Source organism: the organism of the source record quoted next, unplaced genomic scaffold (assembly GCF_019419815.1).
Source record: "Pyrus x bretschneideri cultivar Hongxiangsu unplaced genomic scaffold, Pyrus_bretschneideri_v1 Contig57, whole genome shotgun sequence".
Classification (NCBI taxonomy): domain Eukaryota; kingdom Viridiplantae; phylum Streptophyta; class Magnoliopsida; order Rosales; family Rosaceae; genus Pyrus; species Pyrus x bretschneideri.
This window is the reverse complement of record NW_025999795.1, coordinates 855449-878194: the sequence shown is the minus strand read 5'-3', so window position 1 is coordinate 878194 and position 22746 is coordinate 855449. Positions and strand designations below refer to the sequence as shown.

Here is a 22746-nt window from a genome sequence, read left to right as displayed (position 1 = left end):
GTATTAAAGGAGTTTTGGTCTGCCTCTCATGAGATTTTGAGGGACAGAAAGGTGTGGTCTTCGTTCACTCCAACTCCACCCACCTTCAACTCACTCAACCTCTTTCTCTATCTGAACTTTCAACCTCACCAACAAGTATACTTCCATGGCGGTCGGACTCTTCGCCGCCACAACCCCCACCCCCTTCCGCCTAATCCAGTCCTCCTACCTCCTCCCAAAACCCAAACCCGCCACCGTCTTCTTCCCAAATCTCCGCCACCAGAAGTCAGCACTCCACAGGACTCGCCGGAAACTCTGTTTCACCGTCTATGTAGTGATGGAGGACCAAAAACAGATAACCCACCTCGACAATTCCGCCGGAAAAGCCCCGGAAGCCGATGATTCTCAGATCCCAATCGTAATTCCGTCGGTTCGCGTGGCGGAGAGGCTGTCGAGGAAGAAATCGGAGAGGTTCACTTACCTTGTCGCTGCCGTGATGTCCAGCTTTGGGATTACTTCCATGGCTGTCATGGCCGTTTACTACAGATTTTACTGGCAAATGGAGGTAAATTTTTATATTTCCAAGCTTTTCTCAGCTCTCAAAAACCCACAAAAAAATCACAGATTATTATTATTTATTTGATTGAGCTTTTGAGTTGGGTGTTTTTGTTTGTAGGGTGGGAATGTGCCTATGTCTGAAATGCTGGGTACATTTGCTCTATCTGTTGGTGCTGCTGTAAGTTCACTCACCACTTCTTTTTTAGCAAAAGCAATATTCCATACTATTTTTGTGCTTGTTCGGGACTGCTTCTGTTAGAATCGAAAGCGTTTTCTGACAATCAAAAGCTTCACATGTGAAAGCATTTAGATTTCCGATGAAAATCACTTGCATCAAAAGTACTTTTAATCAAAAAGCAGAAGTGCTTCGTACAAAAGCAAGTCCCAAATTGTGTATGAAAGAGGAATTGGGTTTTTTTTATGTTTGTAGGTGGGTATGGAGTTTTGGGCAAGATGGGCACATAAAGCTCTCTGGCACGCTTCCTTATGGCATATGCACGAGGTTTGTTCTCTCTTCGATGCCAACAAAATCTTGAGTTTTGATTTTTTGCTGCTTTTCATTCGTTAGAAACCCAGCAATTAATGAGAGGAACATGCCAAGATTGGATTTTTACTTAATACGAGCGATATTTTACTTTAAACTAATTTAACTCGCGGGATGAACGTTAACTGCAGTCGCACCACCGGCCTAGAGAAGGTCCGTTCGAGCTCAACGATGTGTTTGCGATAATCAACGCGGTTCCGGCAATCGCCCTCCTTAATTACGGTTTCTTCCACAAGGGCCTTGTTCCTGGTCTTTGTTTTGGTGCTGTAAGTCCCTTTCACTTTCAGTATCTTTATGAACATCTGTGTTTACTGTTTAATTAACGACTTTAATCATAATTAATTAATTAATTAATCTAATTTTTGTTGTTGATATATTGACTTGGAATAATAGGGCCTTGGAATTACGGTGTTTGGCATGGCGTATATGTTTGTCCACGATGGTCTTGTGCATAAAAGATTCCCAGTGGGGCCCATAGCCAACGTGCCGTATTTGAGAAAGGTTGCTGCAGCTCATCAGGTAAACTATCACCACATAATTTGAATCTTCTCCGGAGCTTAAGAATGACAAAATTTGATCTTTTGGTTTGTGTTAAAAAGAGATTAGAACTCTTGATTTGTGTTAGGTGAGTTAGCGGAATGACTAAATGAGTTAATGAGTACCATCGGATTCAATTTAAGCAGTCTGGATTGCCTGGTCTTTGGAATCCGACAATAAAATCTGGAGAGGATCTCATTCCATTACCAAACAAACAGACACTATAAAATAATACTTATCATATTAATTAGCTCCATAATTATTGATTAAAAACAAGATTAGGCATTTAAGTATGAATTTCTGTTCAACTGAATCTAACTGTCAAAGATTTGGTTTTGATTTGGATGTTTTGGCCTCAGCTCCACCACTCAGAGAAATTCGACGGTGTCCCATATGGGTTGTTTCTTGGACCAAAGGTTAGTCATCAATTTTTTCTGCCTTGAAAATATTGTTTTAATTGTAGGATTTGTTTTTTTCGAGCAAGCGATATTTTAATCTCGAACTTGAGTGCAGAGGGAGAAACAAAATGATGTATCTGGCTAATTTCTAAGTTTGCTTTTTACATATCGTGTGATTTGCGGTCGCAGGAACTCGAAGAAGTGGGAGGACTAGAAGAGTTGGACAAGGAGATCAATAGAAGAATCAAAGCATACAAAGGCTTGTAACTAGATCAAAATTTTCAGTGTAGAAAAAGCGATAGAGATAAATTAAATTAAGGGGCTTTTAGATCCAGGTTCAAAAAACGTAAAGTAATTTTAAGAATGAGTCCAGTTATCTAATTATATGTTTTTATTTCTTTTATACTCATTTTATATTTTCTAAAAATATTAAAAATTAATTAAAATCTTTTAATATTAGGCATTTTCCAATTCCACAAAAATATATTTAATATCTTATAACTAAAAAACTAATATACTAACATAAATTTATCTGGAAAATATTCTACCCTAACTTAAGTAACAAATATATGAATGTATATAATACCTATACGTGAGATATGAAACCTAATTAAAAGATAGAAAAAACATAACATACCTACAAGTAAGACACATTAATATTTGACAGGTTGATTATAAAAAAAGAATTTGTCATATAGGTAGATAAATATAATTAACTTATGATATAGGTTGATTATAAAAGTTAAAAATAAAATCTATAAATGGGTTTTAAAGAAGAACGAGAAATAACAAAAAAAGAAATAAAAAGAAATAAGCAAAGAGATAATTGGGAAGCAATTTGATTTTTATAATAAATATTATCATTGAATAGATAATTATTGATAATTAAATAATTAAATATAACAAATTGAACTTATTTTAATAAACTGAACTATTCTTACTATTGGCTCAAAAAATTGGACTTATATCAAGTTTTCCCTTAAATGGGGTTTTTTGTGATCAATTTTGTGTTACATGCATATGTATGGATGTTTTTGCCAATTTTCTGGGCAGCCAGAGAGTCTTTGCAATGAAGAAAGAGGAGGTATTTTGTATGGGGATTTATATTTTGTTCCACTTACAAACCATGACGAGCGATCACCATTTTGTCATTGAATTTAAACCTTAAAACCTAAATTGAGTTGGAAAGGATCCTCTTACGACCAATTAACTCCGGATCCTCGGGTAAGGATCTTTCCACTCGCAATCAGTGCAGACCTTGTAAGGTCATCTCCAACCGACCCGGCTAAAGGGTTATGGGCTAAAAATAGCTTGGAATGACACGAAAATTGTCTTCAATTGAGGGTTAGGCTGAATGGTTTGTGGGCCCTACTAGGCCAAAAACCCCAAATCAAGCCGACAAGCTAGCCATTTGCAGCCAGCCAGCCTTCCAGCGTCAGAATGTCGAGCTTGACTTTGTGGCAAGTGCAACAATACCATGCTTTATTTGTTATTGTGGCAAGTGGCACTCAAAATATGTTCGAAAATTTTATTTTAATATGGTAGTTTAATTTAATTAACCATAGTAATTCAATTAAAATAATAAATTATTGAGAGGGTTATGTTTGGCCTATGATCTTTTGCCCTCCTCGGTTAGAGATAGGTTTTTTTTTTCAAAAGGCTATGTTTGAGCCCTTTTGGCCCCATCAATTAGAGATGGTATAAAATATGATTGATATTATTCATTAAAATATAATTTCTTGCAAGGCTATAGGGCTAAACATGATCCTTTGGTCCTCATTCGATTGGAGATGGCCTAACCCTCGCTGTTGCAACCAACATGCCTGTCTTTCTCTTGCTACCACAGATGATGACAGTTCAACATGCCCATTTTTATCCGTTTGTTCAGAATCGCTTGGTTTTTCTTAGAATCGGCGTCAGAGGAGTCGATGAATTCCCAATATGTATGACCCAAGGGTTCATCTCTGTCGAAGAGGAAGAGAAAGGGAAATCAACACTTGAGAAGAGGAAGGGAAAGAAAGAGGAAATGAAAGAAAGATCTCCAACTGCAAGATTTGAATATGACGGTCAAGATAACTTGGTCGGCAGGTCCGGAGGACATATATCTTAAGAGGATTGTTACCCAAATTAAATGAGTAGTGAGGATGGTAACTATCCTTTTTCGTTAGGTCAAGATAAAGGTTGTTCATGGATTATAGCACCCATGGCCTAATGCTATCACTTTCACCGACTTTATTTTAAAATGTTACTTTTGACGGTGCATGGAACACGATGAAGCCTGAGGAGGACCAAAATTAGGGAGGACTTGATAAAACTTACATTTGTAAGGGCAATTAAGAGAGAATGTTTGGTAGGACTTTTTTAAATTTAATTTATACATTTTATGCATGAAACGTGATGGGTGGCGCTTAACCGTACATCAATGAACGTTCACATATTGGTTGACGATAACACGTCCATATAGAACTTATAAGAAAAAAATCTTCGAATCTAAGTTTATTTCTAATTTTTCAAAACATTTCGTCATTTAGTATGCCGTCGCTTCACAGTAAACGTAAGTGATTACATTTTTACTAATGAGGGGTTGATTGGTGGAGCTTGTGTTTGGTAGTTCGAAAATTTGCCACGCAGTCTACGCGTCAAAAGTTTGTATACAATACTCCACCACAATATAATCTCAGATAAAAAAATTTGAAAAGGTCGCGTTCATAGTATTTTTCTTTAATCACATTGTGCCCTGGATTGAACTGTTTCTCTCAACTTAGTCTAGTTGAATTCAGTGGCGGATTCAGTATTCGAACATTGGTTAGTCTTATTGTTAAATCTTTAAGCTTTTTTAATAGAAACAAAGTGAGAAGTGCGCAGTTTTTTTCTTCAGTTTATTCATTGTAAAAAAACTTATACCAAACATTCAAATGATCATCAAAAAATCTTCACATGTATATTTCTTAGAGTTCAAATGATCCTGAGACCGATTTGGTTCCGAAATACATTCTTCACTGGTCGAGTAAGCAATAGCGTCCGCAACAAATAGATAAAGGGTCCCATAGATAAATAACAAGTGTGATTATATACATGACTCCTTGAATCTGAAGAGTTTTGAATTTTGATCACCGTCCACTTCGAACGAATAGGGTTTATGTGTGATTCAATTATTCAAAAGTTTGTGATATGAAATAAAGTATAGCTATTCAGATTCACATCCAATATTCTGAAGCCACGTATTGTATAGAGGTCATACCCCAAACTGTGTGTATCGTGGTGCTGACTCAACCCAACCATGCATATAATTTGACCTAATTTCCATATCGTGTCGTGTGTGTGCGCTGTTGCCTCATGAAGCTACCGCGTTTCGCCCATTTTGTTTCGTCATGCCATTGCTCGACGTGTGGAGGGTCGTGCCATCGTCCCAAATGCCCCATCTTTGAGAAGAAACTTCCACGAAACTATCACATATCTCTCTCTTGTTACCTGTTACGTGATGAGAGATGTAGAAAAGAATTATATGTATAACAACAATAACTAGGGTTTGGTCCTTAGCTCAACGACTATGTGATCGTTGACAACTTTGTTTTTGTTTTTTTCAATCATCAAGTGACGAGAAAGATATAAAAAACAAGAATATGCAACATGCATTGAAACCCTAGACCCCAATATTAAAACGCAACCTTAGTGGCTCATGCACTTACCTTTACAATTAACACGTATGATCTTTTCCAATTTCCAATCCAATTTTCATTTCCAAGAGATTAAGAGCTCCACTTTCCTTGTTGGTTTGGCCGTCAATGGGAGTGTTTAAATTGAAGTGTACCAATACCTGTCAAATTTGACAGAAAAAAGCAAAAGTGGGGACCTACTTTCTACTTAACCCAACTTCTCGACAGAGGTCGGAAATAAGATAAAAGAAACTTTTATCTGTCGAGCATATTGTATATTGCTTCCGACATCACCATTGCTTTTCTTAATAGCCCGTGATTTTGCGTTTAAATCTTTTGTACTTATTTTGTATGTTTTTTTAGTGGTTTTATTATGATAAGAACTCAGGATATACTATATAAAATATAGTTTTGAAATTTGTCATAATCACTAGGACATAACAGGGTGATTGTGGCTTGATTATTGATTGATATGTGCCTATAAACTTAATCCTCATTAACTATGTTTTCATAAATGTAAAATATGTCTATGAATAATAGGAGTCACAGAAAGGCCATGCACAAAACAGGTGCAGAAGATTTGAACTCCATTATCTTTATGGGCATGTTTGGTGGCTGGTTGGATAGGTCGTGATCAATTAAAATGGACTTGAGTCAAGTCCCTTGTTTTTTGTGTCAAAAATATGAGATAGTTAAGACTTGACATGATATGTTATAAATTCACAATAAAATGGGCTATCTAATATATCTTTATGCATGGATTACAAATTTTGTCTTACATATCTCTACCGATCCAATTCTATTTCATCCAACCCACCAAATAGGTCCTATTTGATATTGACCCTAATCCCTTAAAAAAGGAAAAAGTATAATAATATGGGATAAGAATGTATCACAATGATGATGTAAGACCCCAATAATTTGAATATTGGATTAATATATAGTTGACTTCCAATTGAGGGAGAAACTATTTGTTGCTCAAAAAAACGTGTTCATACCAATGATGTAGTGTTAGTCATACAACTGGTTGAGACGTGAATCTAAAATCCAATCTAATATATTTCATCTTTTTGCGACATTTGATTAACTTGATAGTAAGTTGAAGTAAACTCAATTTATGTTTAACATGATAAACACGAATTTAGCCAAATTAATTATAATATTGTGCTCCACTTTTGCATTCAAGTTTGAATAAATTCTATTTGCAATTGATTCGAGTTGAATTTGGATTATCCAAACTATTAGTTAAGTGTTATGAACTTATGAATGTGTTGTTTGAAATACCAGATCTTTTGAGTATCATTAATAGCCCATAATATCGCTCAAACCAAGTAAGAAGGGCAGTCCGCCTCATGGATCGATTTTGGAGTCATAAGTGAACTCCTTTTTCCATTTTCAAATAAAAAAGAAGATGCTCGGGGTTCGATAGCATTTCAATTTATACAATAAAGACCACCAAAAGATAGTCTAGAAGCGCGATTATACGTGTACTAAAACAAGAGTCTGCTACTCGCTTTAGGCAAAAGTCGGCTTTAACCTCATTCTCCTATCTTAAATAACCCCTGACCAACGGACATAAAAGCCTTGGAATGGTAGCCACGCCTGATTTGGATCGATGACTTGCTTGTCCAGTACTGCCAAAACCATACAAAGAGTATGTCGTCCCCTCGAAATGACCAGTAATTTTAATTGTAACATCTCCGTTTGATGTAAGTCCTCCTCCTCCTTTGACTGGTAGGAAACAACAGCTATCAATGACTCAGTTGATCTCATATGATTGGTGCTTCTTTGAAAAGTTGTAATTCTTTTTAGTATTCTTTATCTTATCTTTGTATTCATAATTTCATATATTGGTTTCATGTGGCCAAGGGCGGCGGATTTTCTCAACCGTATAACTAAATTTAATTGACAAGCCAAGGTAGGCGGTGCTTATTGGGTACATTGGTCAGTTGGTCACCCACTGCCTTCAGTTATCTTTCTCTTGAAAAGGTTCAGGTGGGAGTTTCGTTGCGACAGTTTATTTTTTCGAAAGTTAGAAAAATTTATAAGATATTTTAGTCTTTTTATTTTATCACCATTGTATAATTCACTAATGCTGCGAATCAAACCGAAACGTGCCATATTGCATAATTGCATTCTAGGCATGCCACGTGTGGTTACAAGTATGGGTGGACGAGGAAACAAATTGAATTATTCTTCATTTTATGGTGTTATTGATCAATAACATTGACATTATACTAAAGTGGGGAATATCATTATAAAGTTGAATCACAATAGTAGTCATGGGAGATTAAAATGCTTCTGTGATGATTTCCGGCCTCAAACGGTAGACTGTCGTAGCAAAGCCACCAACTAGTCACTTTTTAAAACAAAATTAAAAAAAAAAAAACTAGAAAGTACAAGGTATGCAGTTATGCAAAAATTTAAAATCATAGAAAATAAAAACATTATTTGAAATTAAAGAAACAAAATAGAAAAACATGAATTGGGCCTTTTGGATATCAACTCAAGTGATTAAAAGGTATTGGGCGTTAATGGGTCAATATGATGGGCCTAACAAAGCCCATTTTGTAATTTAAAACTATCCGTTTCCATTTCTTCACGATCCAACTTCAAAGCCGTCACTTTCCCGGGAAAAGCACTGTATCACAGTGCTATCACACGAATGGAATTCCCGGCAATGTCAACGTCCAAACGCCTCCATTTTCCGGCAAATATCATCGGAAAACCGAAGATCGACTTCCAGATATTTGTGAGTGAGAGCTCGGCCCAGTGCAAACGCAATCGCATTGCGAAATCCGTGCAAGCATCGAGTAAAAACAACAGCGGCAGCATCTCAATCTCGCCGGCGTTCACGGACGAGAGCGATCGAGAATCCGATGGTTTGAGAAACGAAAAGGGTTGGATTCACTTTGTGGGGATTGGAGGTTGCGGGTTGTCTGCGCTGGCCATGCTTGCACTCAAACAGGTGATGCTTGATTGAAACCCTAGTTCTCTGTTTGGTTGGCGAGAAAATGCTGGAAATTTTGTGGAAGTATTAGAATGTCATTAGATTTCTGAAAACTGGACCATTTTTGGGTTTCTTGAATTTTGAGAGTTGTTTTTGTTTTCGTAGGGTTATGAGGTTAGTGGCTCGGATATTGTGTGGAGTAGCTTCATGGATGGGCTGCAGGAAGCAGGGGCATTTTTATATATAGGCCATTCGGTGACCAATTTGCAAAGGAACGGGGCCTCGAGATTACCTGATGCCATTGTTGTTTCAAGTGCTATTCCCCAAAACAATGCTGAGATTTTGTATGCAAAGTCCGTCGGAGTACCCGTGTGAGTATATCTTTGTTCACCTTAGCATTTGAAGCAATTGGAACTTCTTTTGGTGTGTAATGTTATAAACACTGAAATATTCTTACCAAGTTAGCAGTAGTAGGAATTACAAATTGTTAGCAGTTACTATAGGCTAGGTTGTAGATTGTGCGCAACTGTCTATTCCGTTCCTAGTCTTCCTATGTTGACGGATAACCAAGTAGGCTATTATGTATGTAACTTTAATGGTTTAGGGCTTGTTTGAAAGTGCTTTAGAATGACTGAAGCGCTTTTTGTGAAATAGATTTTGGGTTCCAAAAGCACTTTAAGTGCTATTTTAGAAGAAGCACCAGATATATGCTTCTTGCAGGAAGCACTTAAAGTGGTTCTACGCAGATCCACTTAGTTTTTTACTAAGGATTGGTTTAAAAAACATTTCACCAAATGCACTTTTAGTCATTTTATAAGCACTTCCAAACGAGCCCTTAGTGTTTGCTTATCTAAGTATGCTGCATTCACTGTTTTGCTTGATTTCATATCTTAACCTCTTTCTTCTACAGGTACAGGCGAGACCAGTGGTTAGGAAAGCTGACAGAGGGCTATAATCTCATTGCTGTAAGCGGTAGCCATGGTAAGAATATTTCTGTGCTATTATCTTCACGAATCATTGTTATGCTATCTGCACATTATTTACAAAATCAGTTTACAGAATGTCTTCTTAAATGTGGAGAAATCTAAGATACTATTGGCTTGTCTTCATTTCTTTTATTGCATAATAATGATAAGTATTAATACTTACAGGAAAGAGTACAACTGCAAGTATGCTTGCTTATGTTCTAGACGCCATGGGTGATAGTCTTACCGCAGTAGTTGGAGCACATGTGCCGCAGGTATCATTTTCAATTCTTTTACTTCTCTATACAGCTTTGGAGAAAATACGAGCTTAGCAGTTGCAATATGTTAAATCATAGTTTTTTACTTTCTTTTGAATTAGCTTTTACAATAAAGAGTTTGATTGTCGTTTCATTTATAATTGGAATTGGCTTTCTTAAATTATATGTTGGAAATTATTCAAACTGTCTTTTGCAGTTCTCAGGAGGAAACATTATCTTCGGTGATGGTCGTAATTTTGTCCTGGAGGTATACTTTTCCTGTTGAGGTTGAAAATTTTGATTTGAAATCTAGGATTAAAGGTTGATATGCTATAAAATTTTAATGGAATACGTTATTCTGTTTAGGCCAAACAAGGGAGGTAGTAAATGGTAAAGCATGCATGAACAAAAGACTGAAGATATCTAATATTTAAATTTCCGTTCATGGTTCTGTAACAATGAATAGGAACCTATTATTGATAGGAATAAATGATGTTTAGATAACCTGTACTACTTAATACTTAATCGACTGGAATAGATCGATTTCATGTTCAATTGCTCATAAAGATTACTTACATATTTCATGTTTGTAGTAGGCTGATGAATACGATCACTGTTTCCTGGGATTATCACCTTCTATAGCCGTTGTAACAAATTTGGATTGGGAGCATGTTGATATATTTCCAAACAAGGAGGCGGTTAAATCTACTTTCAGGAAATTCCTGAACCGTATCAGGGTGGGCGGACATCTCATTTTATGTGGGGATAGGTACATTGCTCGACTGTTTTGACAGCATATTGCATTTCTGGTGCAGCAGAAAGTTCAAGTGGCAGGCATTATAGAAGCTTTAGTCCACATACCATTTCCCATATACCATGAAAGAAATGACAGTTTCCTTTGTATGCAATTCGATTTAAAACTTTATGGTTCATTGTGTGTAGATTTTTGGTTTGGTCCTTTGGTGGTGGTTGCATGCATTAGTTATTCAACATACATGTCTATTGTACTTTTTGCTCACCATTCTTACAGATGTAAATTTATTTGGTAGTATACTCTTTGTAAATGTTTCCCGTTTGCAACAGTCAAGGTGCATGTTCATTGCTGACTGATGGAAAGCGAGCAATTGGATCCGATAGCTGGAAATGTTCTGATAGCTACAACATAACAACTTATGGAACCGCAAGTTCTAATGAATGGCATGCATCATCAATCGGGCCAAATTTAAGGGGTGGTAGTGATTATACACTGGTATGTAAATATGGTTTCTTATCATGCCGGGATGCTCCCCTGTTGCCCTACATTATTCAGCTTCTTTTGGAAAAAAAATGGTGTATGAAACTTAACTGAATTTCTTTTCCCTGGTTAATCACTCTTTCCCCTGCAGTGTCATTGCGGGCACCCTGTGGCAGACATCAGTCTACAGATTCCAGGAGTTCATAACGTCCTTAATTCGTTGGCAGTGAGTGACATACTGTTCTGAGTATAATTTTCCTCATCACATTTCTGTTCTGTGTTGTATTATAATTTATAACCATCATTTGCATCTCGATATTTTTAAAGGCGGGTTTTCGTCTATTGATATAAATGACTGTTCTAAAAATCCCTACCTAGCACTGTCTAGACCCCGCCTAGGCGCTAGGCGGCTGGCCACCGCCCCTATTAATGCCTAGGCATTTGAAAATTAAGAAAGGGTGCCTTGATTTGCTGAGGCGCCCGCCTAGGCCACCCAGGCACCCACCTAACCCGCCCAGACCCGCTTAGGCACCTACCTAGGTTGCGACTGACTTAGATAGAAAGTAGATAACTTTCATTTTGCATTTTATTTTTTTCAATAAATTGTAAGAGACTTGGTGAATACTTAAATGAACATACATTATATGCTTGTTCCCCATGTTTTCATTACGTTCCAATACTTCATAATATATATGTCATTCTTGTTTAGTTTATGATGAAATTATATATGATTTAAGTATAAACAAACAATTATTTACACAAAAGATAATAGATTTACTTAAATCCGCCTAGTCTGCCTAGGCGCCCGACTAAGCCCCGCTTAGGCGCTAGGCCTCAACATGCTGACCAAACTAGCGCCTAGCGTCTTTTAGAACCTTGAACTACATGTCCTGTAATGTTTTAACTTATTGTCGCTTTTAATTGTGCTGTATTGTGCAGGTTGTTGCCAGTGTGATAGCATTATTCAGTGACCAATGTCAAATCAACAATACAATCAATCTTGTGAGGTTGCACTTAAACAATTTCATAGGCATTTCAAGACGTTTTGAGATGATTGGCACTGTGTGCGGATGCCACATATATGACGATTATGCTCATCATCCAACAGAAGTTAGTGCAGTTATTCAAGCTGCACGCCAGAGGTTCCCTGTCAAGTCTCTTTTGGTCGTGTTCCAGCCTCATACTTACAGGTATTCACTCAAGACGAAAACAATGTGCAGAGTCTTTTATCGCTAGCATGATTCGTATGATTTGTGCTTAGACTGACTGATGATACATTTGCAGCCGTTTAACAGCACTGAAGGATGACTTCACCAATGCTCTCCGCGATGCAGATCAAGTCGTAGTCACAGAGGTAAGTTGTCTTAGCACAAAGTCTTTGGATTACCTTATAGCTTATAGCCAAGGGGCTAATTGGTTGGAAGTATGATGTCAGGTGTATGCCGCTAGAGAGAAAGATGTCGAGAATGTTGGCGGAAGGGAGTTAGCTGCTACGATAATTGGCCCGCCATCTGAATACATCCCTTCTCTGGTAATACTCAAGTTTTAAGTTCTTTTAGATACAATTATGTCTGAAATCGCATGCGAAACATGACTGTAAACGATAAAAAATCGCATACCAGGATCGAATAAAAACCCATTAGTGCTTCAAATGGTTCTCTAGGAAGGATTCGGGTAACTGGATGATTTCAAGATTGTTAAACATGCAGGACGATGTTGTAGAGAAGTTAGCATCTCAAATATGCAAGAACCCTCATGGGGAAATCGTAGTTTTTACACTTGGAGCAGGTACTCAAATCTTGATGAAACTAATCTCACTAATTTCAGATCATTCTGGTTCATATAAAAAGGGACAAAGCAAATAATTATCCGATTTTTTCAGGTAATATAACTACCGTCGGCCCAAAGCTGCTCTATGAATTGAGAAGGAGATTACAAGTGAATTCGTCGCTTCATCATCAAGTAGTTTCAAGTGTTTGATGCTTCAGTGACAGTCGCTGAGCCGAACTTCCCCAAACCGGAGGTGGAAGGTGTATTAACCCCGTTAACTACGTCAAGGAAAGCCATTTGACAAAAGTGACCGGTTTGCAAGCTAAGCATTCGTTTCCGAGCAAACTGCAATGCGTATTTAGCAAAGGATGGAAAGGAAAAGAGTTCTTCAATGCACAATTCATCAAAAGATAAAGATCAAACACGAACTTCTCAAACCGGAAAATTCGAAAGACAGGTACCAATTTTCCTTGTTTCTCAATCAAGTAAATACATCACATTAATCCTTAGCATCCCTAAAAACATGGAAAGACTAGAAATCTAAACTTTAAGCTATCACTAACAAAAACACAATCAGAGAATTGAACTGACTTACCCTGTACACAGCTTCACTCACTTTTCCCTCTACTACTGAACAATCATCCGCAGATAAAAGCACAAGCATAACAATGCTTGCAAGCTTCGAAATTGGCGCACTTCCTACCCTCCGAAAAACGAGAAAAACCCGCGCTTTTTGGGCTCTTCCTCCACCATGACAGCCTGCATACTGTCCTGCTCAACGAGCCTCCAGGCCGCCTGCTCGAAAGCCAGCCCTGCCAATGTGGGCGGCCTGTTCAAAACCAGAGGGTACCCTCTGTTGGTGCTTCTGATGACCTCCGTATCCTCCGGAATCATCCCCAACAATGCCAGTCCCAACATCTCCTGCACATCCAGCACCGACATCATGTCTTCCCCTTTGATCATGTCCGTCCGAACCCGGTTCACCATCATCTTAATATCCCTTATTCCGTCACACTCCAGCAGCCCAATGACCCTGTCAGCGTCTCTCAAGCTCGTGATGTCCGGCGTGGTCACCAGAACGGCCTCATTGGCCGGCGTAATGGCTGTGATGAATCCGGCATCGATCCCTGCTGGGCAATCGATGAGAATGAAGTCCGGGCAGCCCTCTTGCCTGGCTTTCAAGGCGTCCACTACCCAGACCAGGGCCTTGCCGCCGAACCCCATCGGCAATTTGGACCGGGGCTTCGAGATACAGAGCAATTCGAAGTTGGACCAGCGCTTGTCCCTGACAAGGGCCTGGTCGAGGCGGCAGTCGCCGTTGAGGACCTCGACGACGGTGTAGTTGACGCGGTTCTCGAGGCCGAGGAGGAGGTCGAGGTTGCGGAGGCCGACGTCGGCATCGATGGCGACAACAGAGAAGCCGAGGCGGGCGAGGGAGAGGCCGACATTGGCGGTGGTGGTGGTCTTGCCGACGCCTCCTTTTCCGGAGGTGATGACGACGACGCGGGGCGTGTCGCCGGACAACTGGGGCTTCCTGTTGTATTGGAGGACGGCGCGGACTGTGAAGGGAGAAGAAAGATTGGGTTTTTGGGTTTTGGGTTTAAAGGCGTTTAGTGGGTTTGCGGCGGTGAGGAAGGAGGAGGTGGAGGAGGAGGGCTTGGGGTGGAGGATGGTGGGGAGGAGTTGAAGAGAGACCATTGCGGCTTTTGTGACCCTTGGATTAGATCAGGTGGGATCATCAAAACAAGAGGAAGGAGGAGTTGTGACTGTTAGTGAACGCTTCAACAGGGAAATAGGAGGTTGGCGGAATCGAAAATCGAAATCGTATTGGAGTAAACCGGACTGAACGGTTTGGTTTTTACGGCCTTGAAATGTTTCTGGTTTAAGACCGAATCACATGCTAAAAAATGGGTTTTAAATCAAACAGTATAAATTGTAACAATTAATGTGATTTATATTATTTATGATTTTGTTGTTTATAGTTGAGAAAATTGTAACAATAGTTTCTTAACTTCAACTTAATTGGTGCAATGATTTCGTTACTAAAAATTCATGATCATTGGTTCTTTACCCATCAAAACGTGCAGTTATGATCATTTTTGTTGACTCCATTAAAATTATGTCAAAATGACTCATGTTGAAAGGATTATTGTTACAAATGGATTAAAGTTGAGTGATCATTGTTCCAATTGAGTTAAAGTTGATGAATCATTTCTCTTATTGGGTTAAAGTTATGGACCATTGCTATAATTTTTTTGATTTGGTTTTCTATAGTTGCTTCTTAATTTAACCTTATGTGAGTGGCACATGATTCATTTTGACGGAAGTTTTAACGAAGTTGACGAAAAGGACCATAGCTACATGTTTAGATAAATTAAGAGATCAAAGATCATAAATTTTTAGTTGATGGACTATTGCTTCAATTGGATTAAAGTTGATGAACCATTACTAAAATTTCATCAACAATAAACAACAATAGTCCCAACCACTCAACATCACAGACCCACCTTATTCCGAGGAACATGCCCAATGTAGAGGCCCAGGTCGGCCCATTACCCACCCTACAGTCTACATCACACTCCCACCTTCTTATTACTGTACTTAATCTAAACCGTCCGATCCAAAAACAAGTGTCTTCAGATCTACAATCCTGACCGTCTAATAAACAAACCAATAGAAACACTTTGACGGAAAGCAAGAGACACCATGGATTGCCTCCGAACCTAGGGAGAGGATCCTCGTGGATTTTCTTTACGAAAATTCCGAGAATTTTCTAATCACATCCGTTCATCGTATATTATGAGGTTAATTTTTATTAAATACTGTTTATATTCAATTTTAAATAAAAAAATTTACAATAATTTCTGACCATTCAATGTACAATGAACAGAAATACGATTGAATCATCAGAAAAAGTATCCAACGGGCCCAACGTAATCCCGAAAGGCCAAAGAAAAGTCATAGATTCTAGATATTGTTTACCCTTTCAGATCAGCTTCCCCCCCTCCCGTCTTCCCGCCACGTGTCCCCGGCCCATCTGTAAATTACACGATTACCCTTTTCACTCTCTCTCTCTCTCTCTCTCTCTGGTCGGTTGGTTGTCAAATTTTCACTTCCGTTTTTCTTACAAAACAACCACCGACTCCCGGTTTCTTCCTCCTCCGTTTTTCTCTCCGTATCCGATTTCGTCCGAGTTTTTCCCGATTTCTTCACTCCGCGGATGAGATTCCGAGCTCGAGGCCCTTTCCTCCACCTGTGATTTCAATCTGGTCTGCTCTCTCGCTCTCTCTCCTCTCCCTCTGTTCGTCTTTGATTTCGCGTGTTTGAATTTGGACTTAATTATTGGTTTTTGTTTCGATTTATCTGTTTAGATTAGTCTGTGATTGGATCTGGATTGATTGGTGATTGAATTTGATGCTACTGTATTCGAACTGATTAGATCACGCTGTTATATGTACGGATTTGTGATGAGCTGTTGGAGCTGTGTTTATTTTTTGTACGGATCTGTTTGGTTAAGATTGGATTTGAACGAATTGGATACTAGAATCTGTTTGGCTGATGGGAAAATTGAGTTGAAGTTGAATTTCTGGTTATTGAATTGAGTGAGAGGGTTTGTTCGTCGGTTTTTGTGTTATTTCATCATCTCACCTATACGATTAAGATTGGATTAATTGGATTGGTGTTGTTTTGTAATTCATAATCGAAGCAGGTTTCGTGAGTTGACTCAATTGTATCTCTTGATTTTGTGAGCTTTTTATCTACTCTTGGTCCAGAGTTTTGTAACTAACAAGTATCGGATGGATATATTTACCATTAATTGAAATAATTGGAGCTTTATCATTAACTCAGTGTTTCTTGGGATTTTTGATCTAGCTTGCGAGGTTTATGACGACGTTATTTGGATCCAATTTTCAGTTATTTGGGAAGCTTGACTTCACTTTTAATTATGATGATAGTTGGGGTTAGGCATAGTAGGGGATGCGTCCATGATTTATGTTGCTTGCGTTTAGTAGCATGTGTGTTCTGCCTTCGAGCGTCCATTCTATTCCTTTCAAATGGCGCACCACGCTGTTAATGTTCATGATTCAGAGGTGTTTTCTTGTTTATTGTTTCTTTGAATAATGACTTGGGAAGCAGTGGTTTTCTGATTCCCAACTAGGCTGAGGATAGGTTACTGAAATTTGAGATGAACTCCTTTCTGAAGTCTCTTCAATTGGGCTCTTGGCGGATTGCAGTGTTACTTGTGTTGTCTTATAGTTGCTGTTAAGTGTGTCTTATATGCTTATTTATTTCGTTACTTTAAGTTTTGGTTTAACTTGTAACTCTCTTTGCTATTTTTCAGCAGAGAAAGGCCATGTGAGCTATTTGGAACAGATTTTTGTTATTGCTTCCACAGTTGGTATTGGATGATCAGTTTTTCTGTATGCTCAAGATGGGTAAATGCAAGGGTTGTGGGAAACTAGGAAGAATGATGCCGAGGGGTGGCTCTGTGAGTGCATATCAGTTTTCCCTTCTGTTGTCTCCTGTTGTTTCCGTATGGGATTGCATCGTTCGCAAAATGAGGTACTCCTATAGACCTGAGTGGGTGTAGTTATTAGGATTATAGTAATTATATTAGTTTTCAGCAAGAAAAGTAATTAATTTTCTTTAGTAATATAGAAAAGTAAGGGAACACAATTATAGGGAAATGTATACACTTTAGAGGAATTCTCAAAACAAGTTAAACAAAGGCAACTTTTTGGAGGTTGTTGGTTGAATGGATAGCATGGAGTGTAATAAATTGCAACCGGTTGTGAGAAAAGTTAAGAAAAAGCAGGTGAAGGACGAGTTGGATCGTCAAAAACAGGCTGAGAAAAAGAAGAGGCGTTTGGAGAAAGCCCTTGCTACTTCGGCAGCCATCATTTCTGAACTAGAAAAGAAAAAACAGAAGAAGAAAGAAGAGCAACAGAGGCTTGATGAAGAAGGTGCTGCAATTGCGGAGGCTGTTGCGTTGCGTGTCCTTCTTGGTGAAGAAGACTCAGATGAAACATGTGAGATTGTTCTGAACAAAGATCAAGTGTTCAATCATTGGGATTGTCCTGGCGACATCAGCGTATTTGTGGGTGGAAGGAGGACATGCTTTCCTTATCAAGACTCTGCAAAGTGTTCACTCGAAAGGATTGGGTGGGTGTCTGGTGCTTACAGATCGGGATACAACTTGGGTGGCTTAGGGAACAGTGAATGGTCGCTCTCATCTGGACCTTATGAAAGAGATTACGCAAAATTATTTTGTGATGATGGACGTTGGGGTACCAGCGGATTTGCTGCTGGGCTCATTGCAGCGCAGGCTGTTTCATCTCTACGGATTGCAGAGGATGCACATGAAGGCACAATTGTGCTCGACGGAATGCTAAGACGTTAGATGGACGTTTCAGTCAAGCTGTTATGTTACTGGAAGGGCCCTCGGCTGTATTTCGATGACAATGTTCTGTATATAATTTCGCGTTGAAGAATGTTGCAGTCTCATGCTCTTGCGTTTTCTTCTTCTTTTTCTCTTCGAGGGGCTGCTATGTATTTTACGTGCAGTAACATTTCATGACCTGAGGCATCAGCTGACTCATCTTTCTGTTCTTTTTTTGTGGATTGTATCAAACTAATGTGGTTTCAATAATGTTTGCATCTTCTGTGGTATGGAATGATTTAGTTAAACCGTATCCCAACTTTACTGCGAGAGAGGATTCTTGTGGGGTTCTCCAATTACATGTGTTCATCGTACATCGTGTGATCAATTTTTATTAGGTACTGTTTATATTCAATTTTAAATAAAAAATTTACAATGATTTCTAACCGTACGATATACAATAAACAGATTTGATTGGAAAATGATCATAAAGAGGATCCGGAGAGGATTCTTCTGATTTTACCACATTCAAAAGTTATCTTGATTTTCGCACTTGGGCCTGTTTGGTGGGTAATTTGAATAGGATATGTGACCGATTAAATGGACTTGAATCCAGTTTATTGATTGTTGTGTCAAAATTTAAAATGAACATAGCTGAACGAGATGAGTTAGGTAATACACAATAGAATAAGTTATCTAACCTATTTATATACACAGGTTACAAGTCCCGCCTAACCAATCTCCTCCAAATTCAATACCACCCGGCTCACCAAACAGGCCATTAAACCTTGTGATCAAGTTTGGCGCTCATTTAGTGTTCAAGATTAGATTGAATTGAAAAACTCGAATAGTTCAGAGTGGTACTTCTGAATTTTACTATTTTCTGAAGACGGAAAGGGATGCATTTTCTGAATGATAAATTCATCTTCTACCGTCAAGTTGGACAAGTTTCTTCTTTGCTAAGACGTACCTTGAATAACATAACAAATCGCGTAACGTAATGAAACCAACTACAAGCTGGGCAATCTATTGAATGTAATCCAGTTCTTTGGGGGCATGAATGGGGCATACTTCTGTTCAACAAACAAAAGAATTTTCTTCATTGGTACACGACGCAGGACTCATCGACCTTTGCTTGGATTTGAGTAGTACACATTGGCAAAGTGTGCTCGGAAATTACGTACTTTGCCATGTTCGAGAATTATGCTGCAGCGGCAGCTCTGTATCCGATTGCTGGTTCTGCCGAAGTACATCCTCTTCCTTATTCTCGAAATCTGAACTACTAGAAGGCTTTGCTCCCGTTGTGATTAGATTCTTAAACCATGCGGCCTGAAATCTAGGAGTACCTCTGTCTGAATTTTCAGGAGACGCGGGAGAAGCTATAGCATTGCTTGTAACACCCACAAGGAAACGATATGCTACTTTGCTAGCCGAAACAATCTGTGTCTTCGCTTCTCTAAACTGCAACGACCCAAGAAAATTATTAGATTTGTATGCACCGAAGCAACCAAAAGCAACATTTCATGCAATAATGCAAAATAACTTTAAAGGAAACCAACAATGAGTGGAAGGTCAAACACGAAGAAGTATAGAGGCCAAACTAGATTCCAGGAAAATTCAATCCGAACATGTACGGTTAGCCACATCTCCGGGCAACGAATCATCAAAGCAAGTCCAAGGCAAAGAAGAAAACAAAGAAACAGGCAGGTAGCTTCAAAGTGGATATGTGTAAGATTAATTATATGCATTTTCCCTTTCCCATTAAAGATGAAATGTCCATGTAATTATGTAAATGTGAAACTTGCTGTAATTTTCCCTTTCTAGTTTCTATGCACGTTCTGCATAAAATAACTCACCCGTTCTGCCGTGTTTCCTGCGACTTCCATAGCAGCATCACCAGCATGGGCAAAACGATTAACCCAACCTGTAAAAGAAGCTATAAGAATACATGCCATATATCTATTTACAAGACTACATTTTCAAATTCAGAGGCACAGTACAGAACACGGAAGATCATAAATGCACAACTTAAACACGAAGATCATAAATGCACAACCATATATCAGGGAACTGACCGAAACAAGAACAAATCACTGGCCATTGTACTTATGGTTGGTCAAGTAAACGCCCAGTTGCATAGAAAATAAATCTTTAGCATAGCCGGTAAACCCTACGATCTCACAAAGTTACCTGGAAGCTTTGGCACCCCAAGCCTTTCAGATAACTCATCACAAAAGTGATTGCAATTTTTTGATAACAGGTCATACGAATACCCTGGCCACTCTCTACTGAGTTCCCTCAAGATTTGGTTAACCTTGAAGATCGAACAATGAGTTGTCCCAAGAACGATGCTTTCACGATATGTGTACATTGGATTTTTCCCAGAAGGGCAACTAAACACACCAGATCCTTGTTCACAGAACCCAAATGACCATTCATCATCTCCATAAACCTGTCCAATAGAGCATAAACAATTACGAACAGAAATACAAGCCGTTACATTGCAACTTTTAACCGTCTTTACGTAATAAAACAGAGAGCCAAACTCTAGTCATTCTCCATATAAGAATCATCAGAGTTTCTTGACTGGCAACGAAAATTCAACATAAAGGCATCGTATCGTGAAACATCTATTGAGGCAACATAAAGCAGTTTACTGAAAATTATAAACCGCAAACGCAAATCATAAAGGTAAACTCAACAACCCATCGGCACTTCAATGCCGAAAATCCAAACTAACATAGCGAAAATTGAAACATTTTCAGTATTCAGATCAAACTCAAATCGAAGGTTTACAATCAATCAAGAAAATTATTAACTTCAACCAGCAATTACATGTCTACTTTCAGATTAAGCCCTAAATCTCCCCCAATTCACAGCACTCCAACTACCAATTACACGTCCACTTTCAGATTACATACATATACATGCAACCGCGAGTACACAAGAGGAAGACACAGAGAGAGAGACGAGGAGGAGGAGGGAGGAACCTGAACGGCGCTGTGGAAGATGCCGCCGAGGCCGATACCATCCTTGAAGATCTTGTTGATCTGCAGAATGGTGCTATTCGTCTTGTCCGATCCACTATTCGTCACATCGTATATATGCAGCACCACCTCCGCCATCTTCCCCCAAATTCTTCACCAAAAACCCAAAATCCCAAATCGAAAATCGCCCCTCCCTCCTCCTCCCAATTCAAACCACAAACCCTAATCCTAATCCAAATCCTCTCAGAAATGAAACAATACGCTTCAATTCGAACAAAAAGCCAACCACTTTTCGCTGCCTCGGCGATTACAATATGAATACTTTCTCGTCACGAATTGTTCGATTGCTTTTCTCTTCCTCTTTCTTTTCTCTTCCTTTCTCGCTCTAAACTGGTTCAATTTCTTCAAAATTTAGAGAGAGAAAGTGTTTAGAGAGAGAAAGTCAGCGTCTGTGTCTGTGTGGGTACGTTTAACAAAATCTCAGAAATCGGGTTCGTAATGTAATTTTCGCGGGCCGAGGGGTAAAATTCCGACACGGAACAAACCCCGGAAGTCTAGCGAAATTACGGAACTGACATCCCATTAGCACAGCTGTCCGCCACTGCGGTTACGATTAGCGCGATGTGGATAAGTGGGCCCACGTGCCACGCCACGCAATTATTAAAGGTTATGACACCGACCGCTTTTTGTCAAATGACCGACCTGCCCTTGTCTTGTTGGAACGAGTGTTCGCGTGCCGCAAGAAAAGCCCGCCACACGTCCGTGATCTGAGATCTTTTCGGCTTCGCGACACAATTGGGCATCCGACGTCGTTTCGTAAGAATTCCTCATCTTGTCTTTTATTGTTCTTTGTTTGGTGGATCTTATTCTTGTATTTTAGGGACTTTGTCACTAGCTAGTTAGGATTTGAGTTTGATTAATTCAGTGATGATATCTCGATTCCATCATCGTGCTCGTTTGAAAGTGTTTTTAAAATGAATGAAACAGTTTTTGGTGAAATTGATTTTGGGATCTAAAAGCATTTTAACTGCTTTTTTTAAAAAGCATCAGATATGTGCTTCTTTTCTAGAATCCATTTGGATTTTTATTAATAATTGGTTTAAAAAATATTTTTACTAAAAATGTTTTTAATCATTTCAAATGCACTTCTAAACGAGCTTGATTATTTTATCAAAAAATTATAATCATTTTAGACAATCGTGATTGGACCGTAAATAAAAATAATTATATGATCAAACTATTTTTATTTACGAAATAGTTGCACGACTTCGACCTATCAACTTCAAAGTCCAATTTGAAATCTATTTCATGGCTCGAACGCCCAGCTCGCCCATCCCAATTTAGTTGGGGTCATCAATATTCTCATGGACCATCCATATCCTTGTGTTTTTTGTCCAAATGCCTCGTGTACAGAATTAGAATCTGATAGCAATGCTAATACTGATCAAACTCTCTACACGACCAATTCTTCCCGAAGTATTTTAAGTGTTTTTTTAGGATTTATTTGTATTTTTATTAAGAATTGGTTTTC

General features: G+C 38.7%; 5 protein-coding genes across 7 annotated transcripts; 3 read left to right on the top strand and 2 right to left on the bottom strand.

Moving 5' to 3' along the window:
• Positions 1–122: 122 nt before the first annotated feature.
• Positions 123–3172, top strand: LOC103964324 (beta-carotene hydroxylase 2, chloroplastic). Of its 2 annotated transcripts, XM_048570969.1 has the most exons (8): positions 123–544; positions 656–715; positions 968–1039; positions 1213–1347; positions 1475–1600; positions 1978–2034; positions 2206–2330; positions 2996–3172. In XM_048570969.1, exons 1-7 carry the CDS (start codon positions 146–148, stop codon positions 2281–2283), a joined length of 927 nt encoding a protein of 308 aa, XP_048426926.1. In that variant the 5' UTR covers positions 123–145; the 3' UTR covers positions 2284–2330; positions 2996–3172. The 2 variants fall into 2 exon arrangements, with proteins under 2 accessions (XP_048426926.1, XP_048426925.1); XM_048570968.1 differs by lacking the exon at positions 2996–3172 and having other exon boundaries at positions 2206–2419.
• Positions 3173–8271: 5099 nt separating this feature from the next.
• LOC103966175 (UDP-N-acetylmuramate--L-alanine ligase-like) lies at positions 8272–13099 on the top strand. Its single transcript, XM_009379329.3, has 13 exons — positions 8272–8640; positions 8788–8993; positions 9533–9603; positions 9774–9862; positions 10062–10112; positions 10441–10613; positions 10928–11093; positions 11230–11304; positions 12018–12268; positions 12363–12432; positions 12514–12609; positions 12788–12866; positions 12961–13099. Exons 1-13 carry the CDS (start codon positions 8338–8340, stop codon positions 13056–13058), a joined length of 1728 nt encoding a protein of 575 aa, XP_009377604.2. The 5' UTR covers positions 8272–8337; the 3' UTR covers positions 13059–13099.
• A 160-nt stretch (positions 13100–13259) lies between these two features.
• LOC103966137 (septum site-determining protein minD homolog, chloroplastic-like) lies at positions 13260–14617 on the bottom strand. Its single transcript, XM_009379278.3, has one exon. It carries the CDS (start codon positions 14544–14546, stop codon positions 13548–13550), a length of 999 nt encoding a protein of 332 aa, XP_009377553.2. The 5' UTR covers positions 14547–14617; the 3' UTR covers positions 13260–13547.
• A 1319-nt stretch (positions 14618–15936) lies between these two features.
• Positions 15937–18541, top strand: LOC103964321. 2 transcript variants are annotated; one of them, XM_018651649.2, is made up of 2 exons: positions 15937–16117; positions 17191–18541. In XM_018651649.2, the coding sequence occupies exon 2, from the start codon at positions 17605–17607 to the stop codon at positions 18247–18249; it is 645 nt and encodes a 214-aa protein (XP_018507165.2). In that variant the 5' UTR covers positions 15937–16117; positions 17191–17604; the 3' UTR covers positions 18250–18541. The 2 variants fall into 2 exon arrangements, with proteins under 2 accessions (XP_018507165.2, XP_009375520.3); XM_009377245.3 differs by having other exon boundaries at positions 15940–16117; positions 17194–18458.
• A 685-nt stretch (positions 18542–19226) lies between these two features.
• Positions 19227–21701, bottom strand: LOC103966179 (deSI-like protein At4g17486). The gene is made up of 4 exons (XM_009379333.2): positions 21219–21701; positions 20419–20680; positions 20085–20152; positions 19227–19689 (listed from the first exon to the last, which is right to left on the bottom strand). Exons 1-4 carry the CDS (start codon positions 21351–21353, stop codon positions 19405–19407), a joined length of 750 nt encoding a protein of 249 aa, XP_009377608.2. The 5' UTR covers positions 21354–21701; the 3' UTR covers positions 19227–19404.
• Positions 21702–22746: the final 1045 nt, after the last annotated feature.

Excerpts from the sequence above, each read along its gene's own strand:
- LOC103964324 (XM_048570969.1), top strand. The coding sequence starts at position 146 with ATGGCGGTCGGACTCTTCGCCGCCACAACCCCCACCCCCTTCCGCCTA. Across the intron at positions 1,348-1,474 it reads CTGGTCTTTGTTTTGGTGCT|GGCCTTGGAATTACGGTGTT; the intron begins GTAAGTCCCTTT and ends TTGGAATAATAG. Across the intron at positions 1,601-1,977 it reads AGGTTGCTGCAGCTCATCAG|CTCCACCACTCAGAGAAATT; the intron begins GTAAACTATCAC and ends TTTTGGCCTCAG.
- LOC103966175 (XM_009379329.3), top strand. The coding sequence starts at position 8,338 with ATGGAATTCCCGGCAATGTCAACGTCCAAACGCCTCCATTTTCCGGCA. Across the intron at positions 10,113-10,440 it reads GTCGTAATTTTGTCCTGGAG|GCTGATGAATACGATCACTG; the intron begins GTATACTTTTCC and ends TGTTTGTAGTAG. Across the intron at positions 12,269-12,362 it reads TTCCAGCCTCATACTTACAG|CCGTTTAACAGCACTGAAGG; the intron begins GTATTCACTCAA and ends ATACATTTGCAG.
- LOC103966137 (XM_009379278.3), bottom strand. The coding sequence starts at position 14,546 with ATGGTCTCTCTTCAACTCCTCCCCACCATCCTCCACCCCAAGCCCTCC.
- LOC103964321 (XM_018651649.2), top strand. The coding sequence starts at position 17,605 with ATGGATAGCATGGAGTGTAATAAATTGCAACCGGTTGTGAGAAAAGTT.
- LOC103966179 (XM_009379333.2), bottom strand. The coding sequence starts at position 21,353 with ATGGCGGAGGTGGTGCTGCATATATACGATGTGACGAATAGTGGATCG. Across the intron at positions 20,681-21,218 it reads TCTTCCACAGCGCCGTTCAG|GTTTATGGAGATGATGAATG; the intron begins GTTCCTCCCTCC and ends TCTATTGGACAG. Across the intron at positions 19,690-20,084 it reads CAGGAAACACGGCAGAACGG|TTTAGAGAAGCGAAGACACA; the intron begins GTGAGTTATTTT and ends GGGTCGTTGCAG.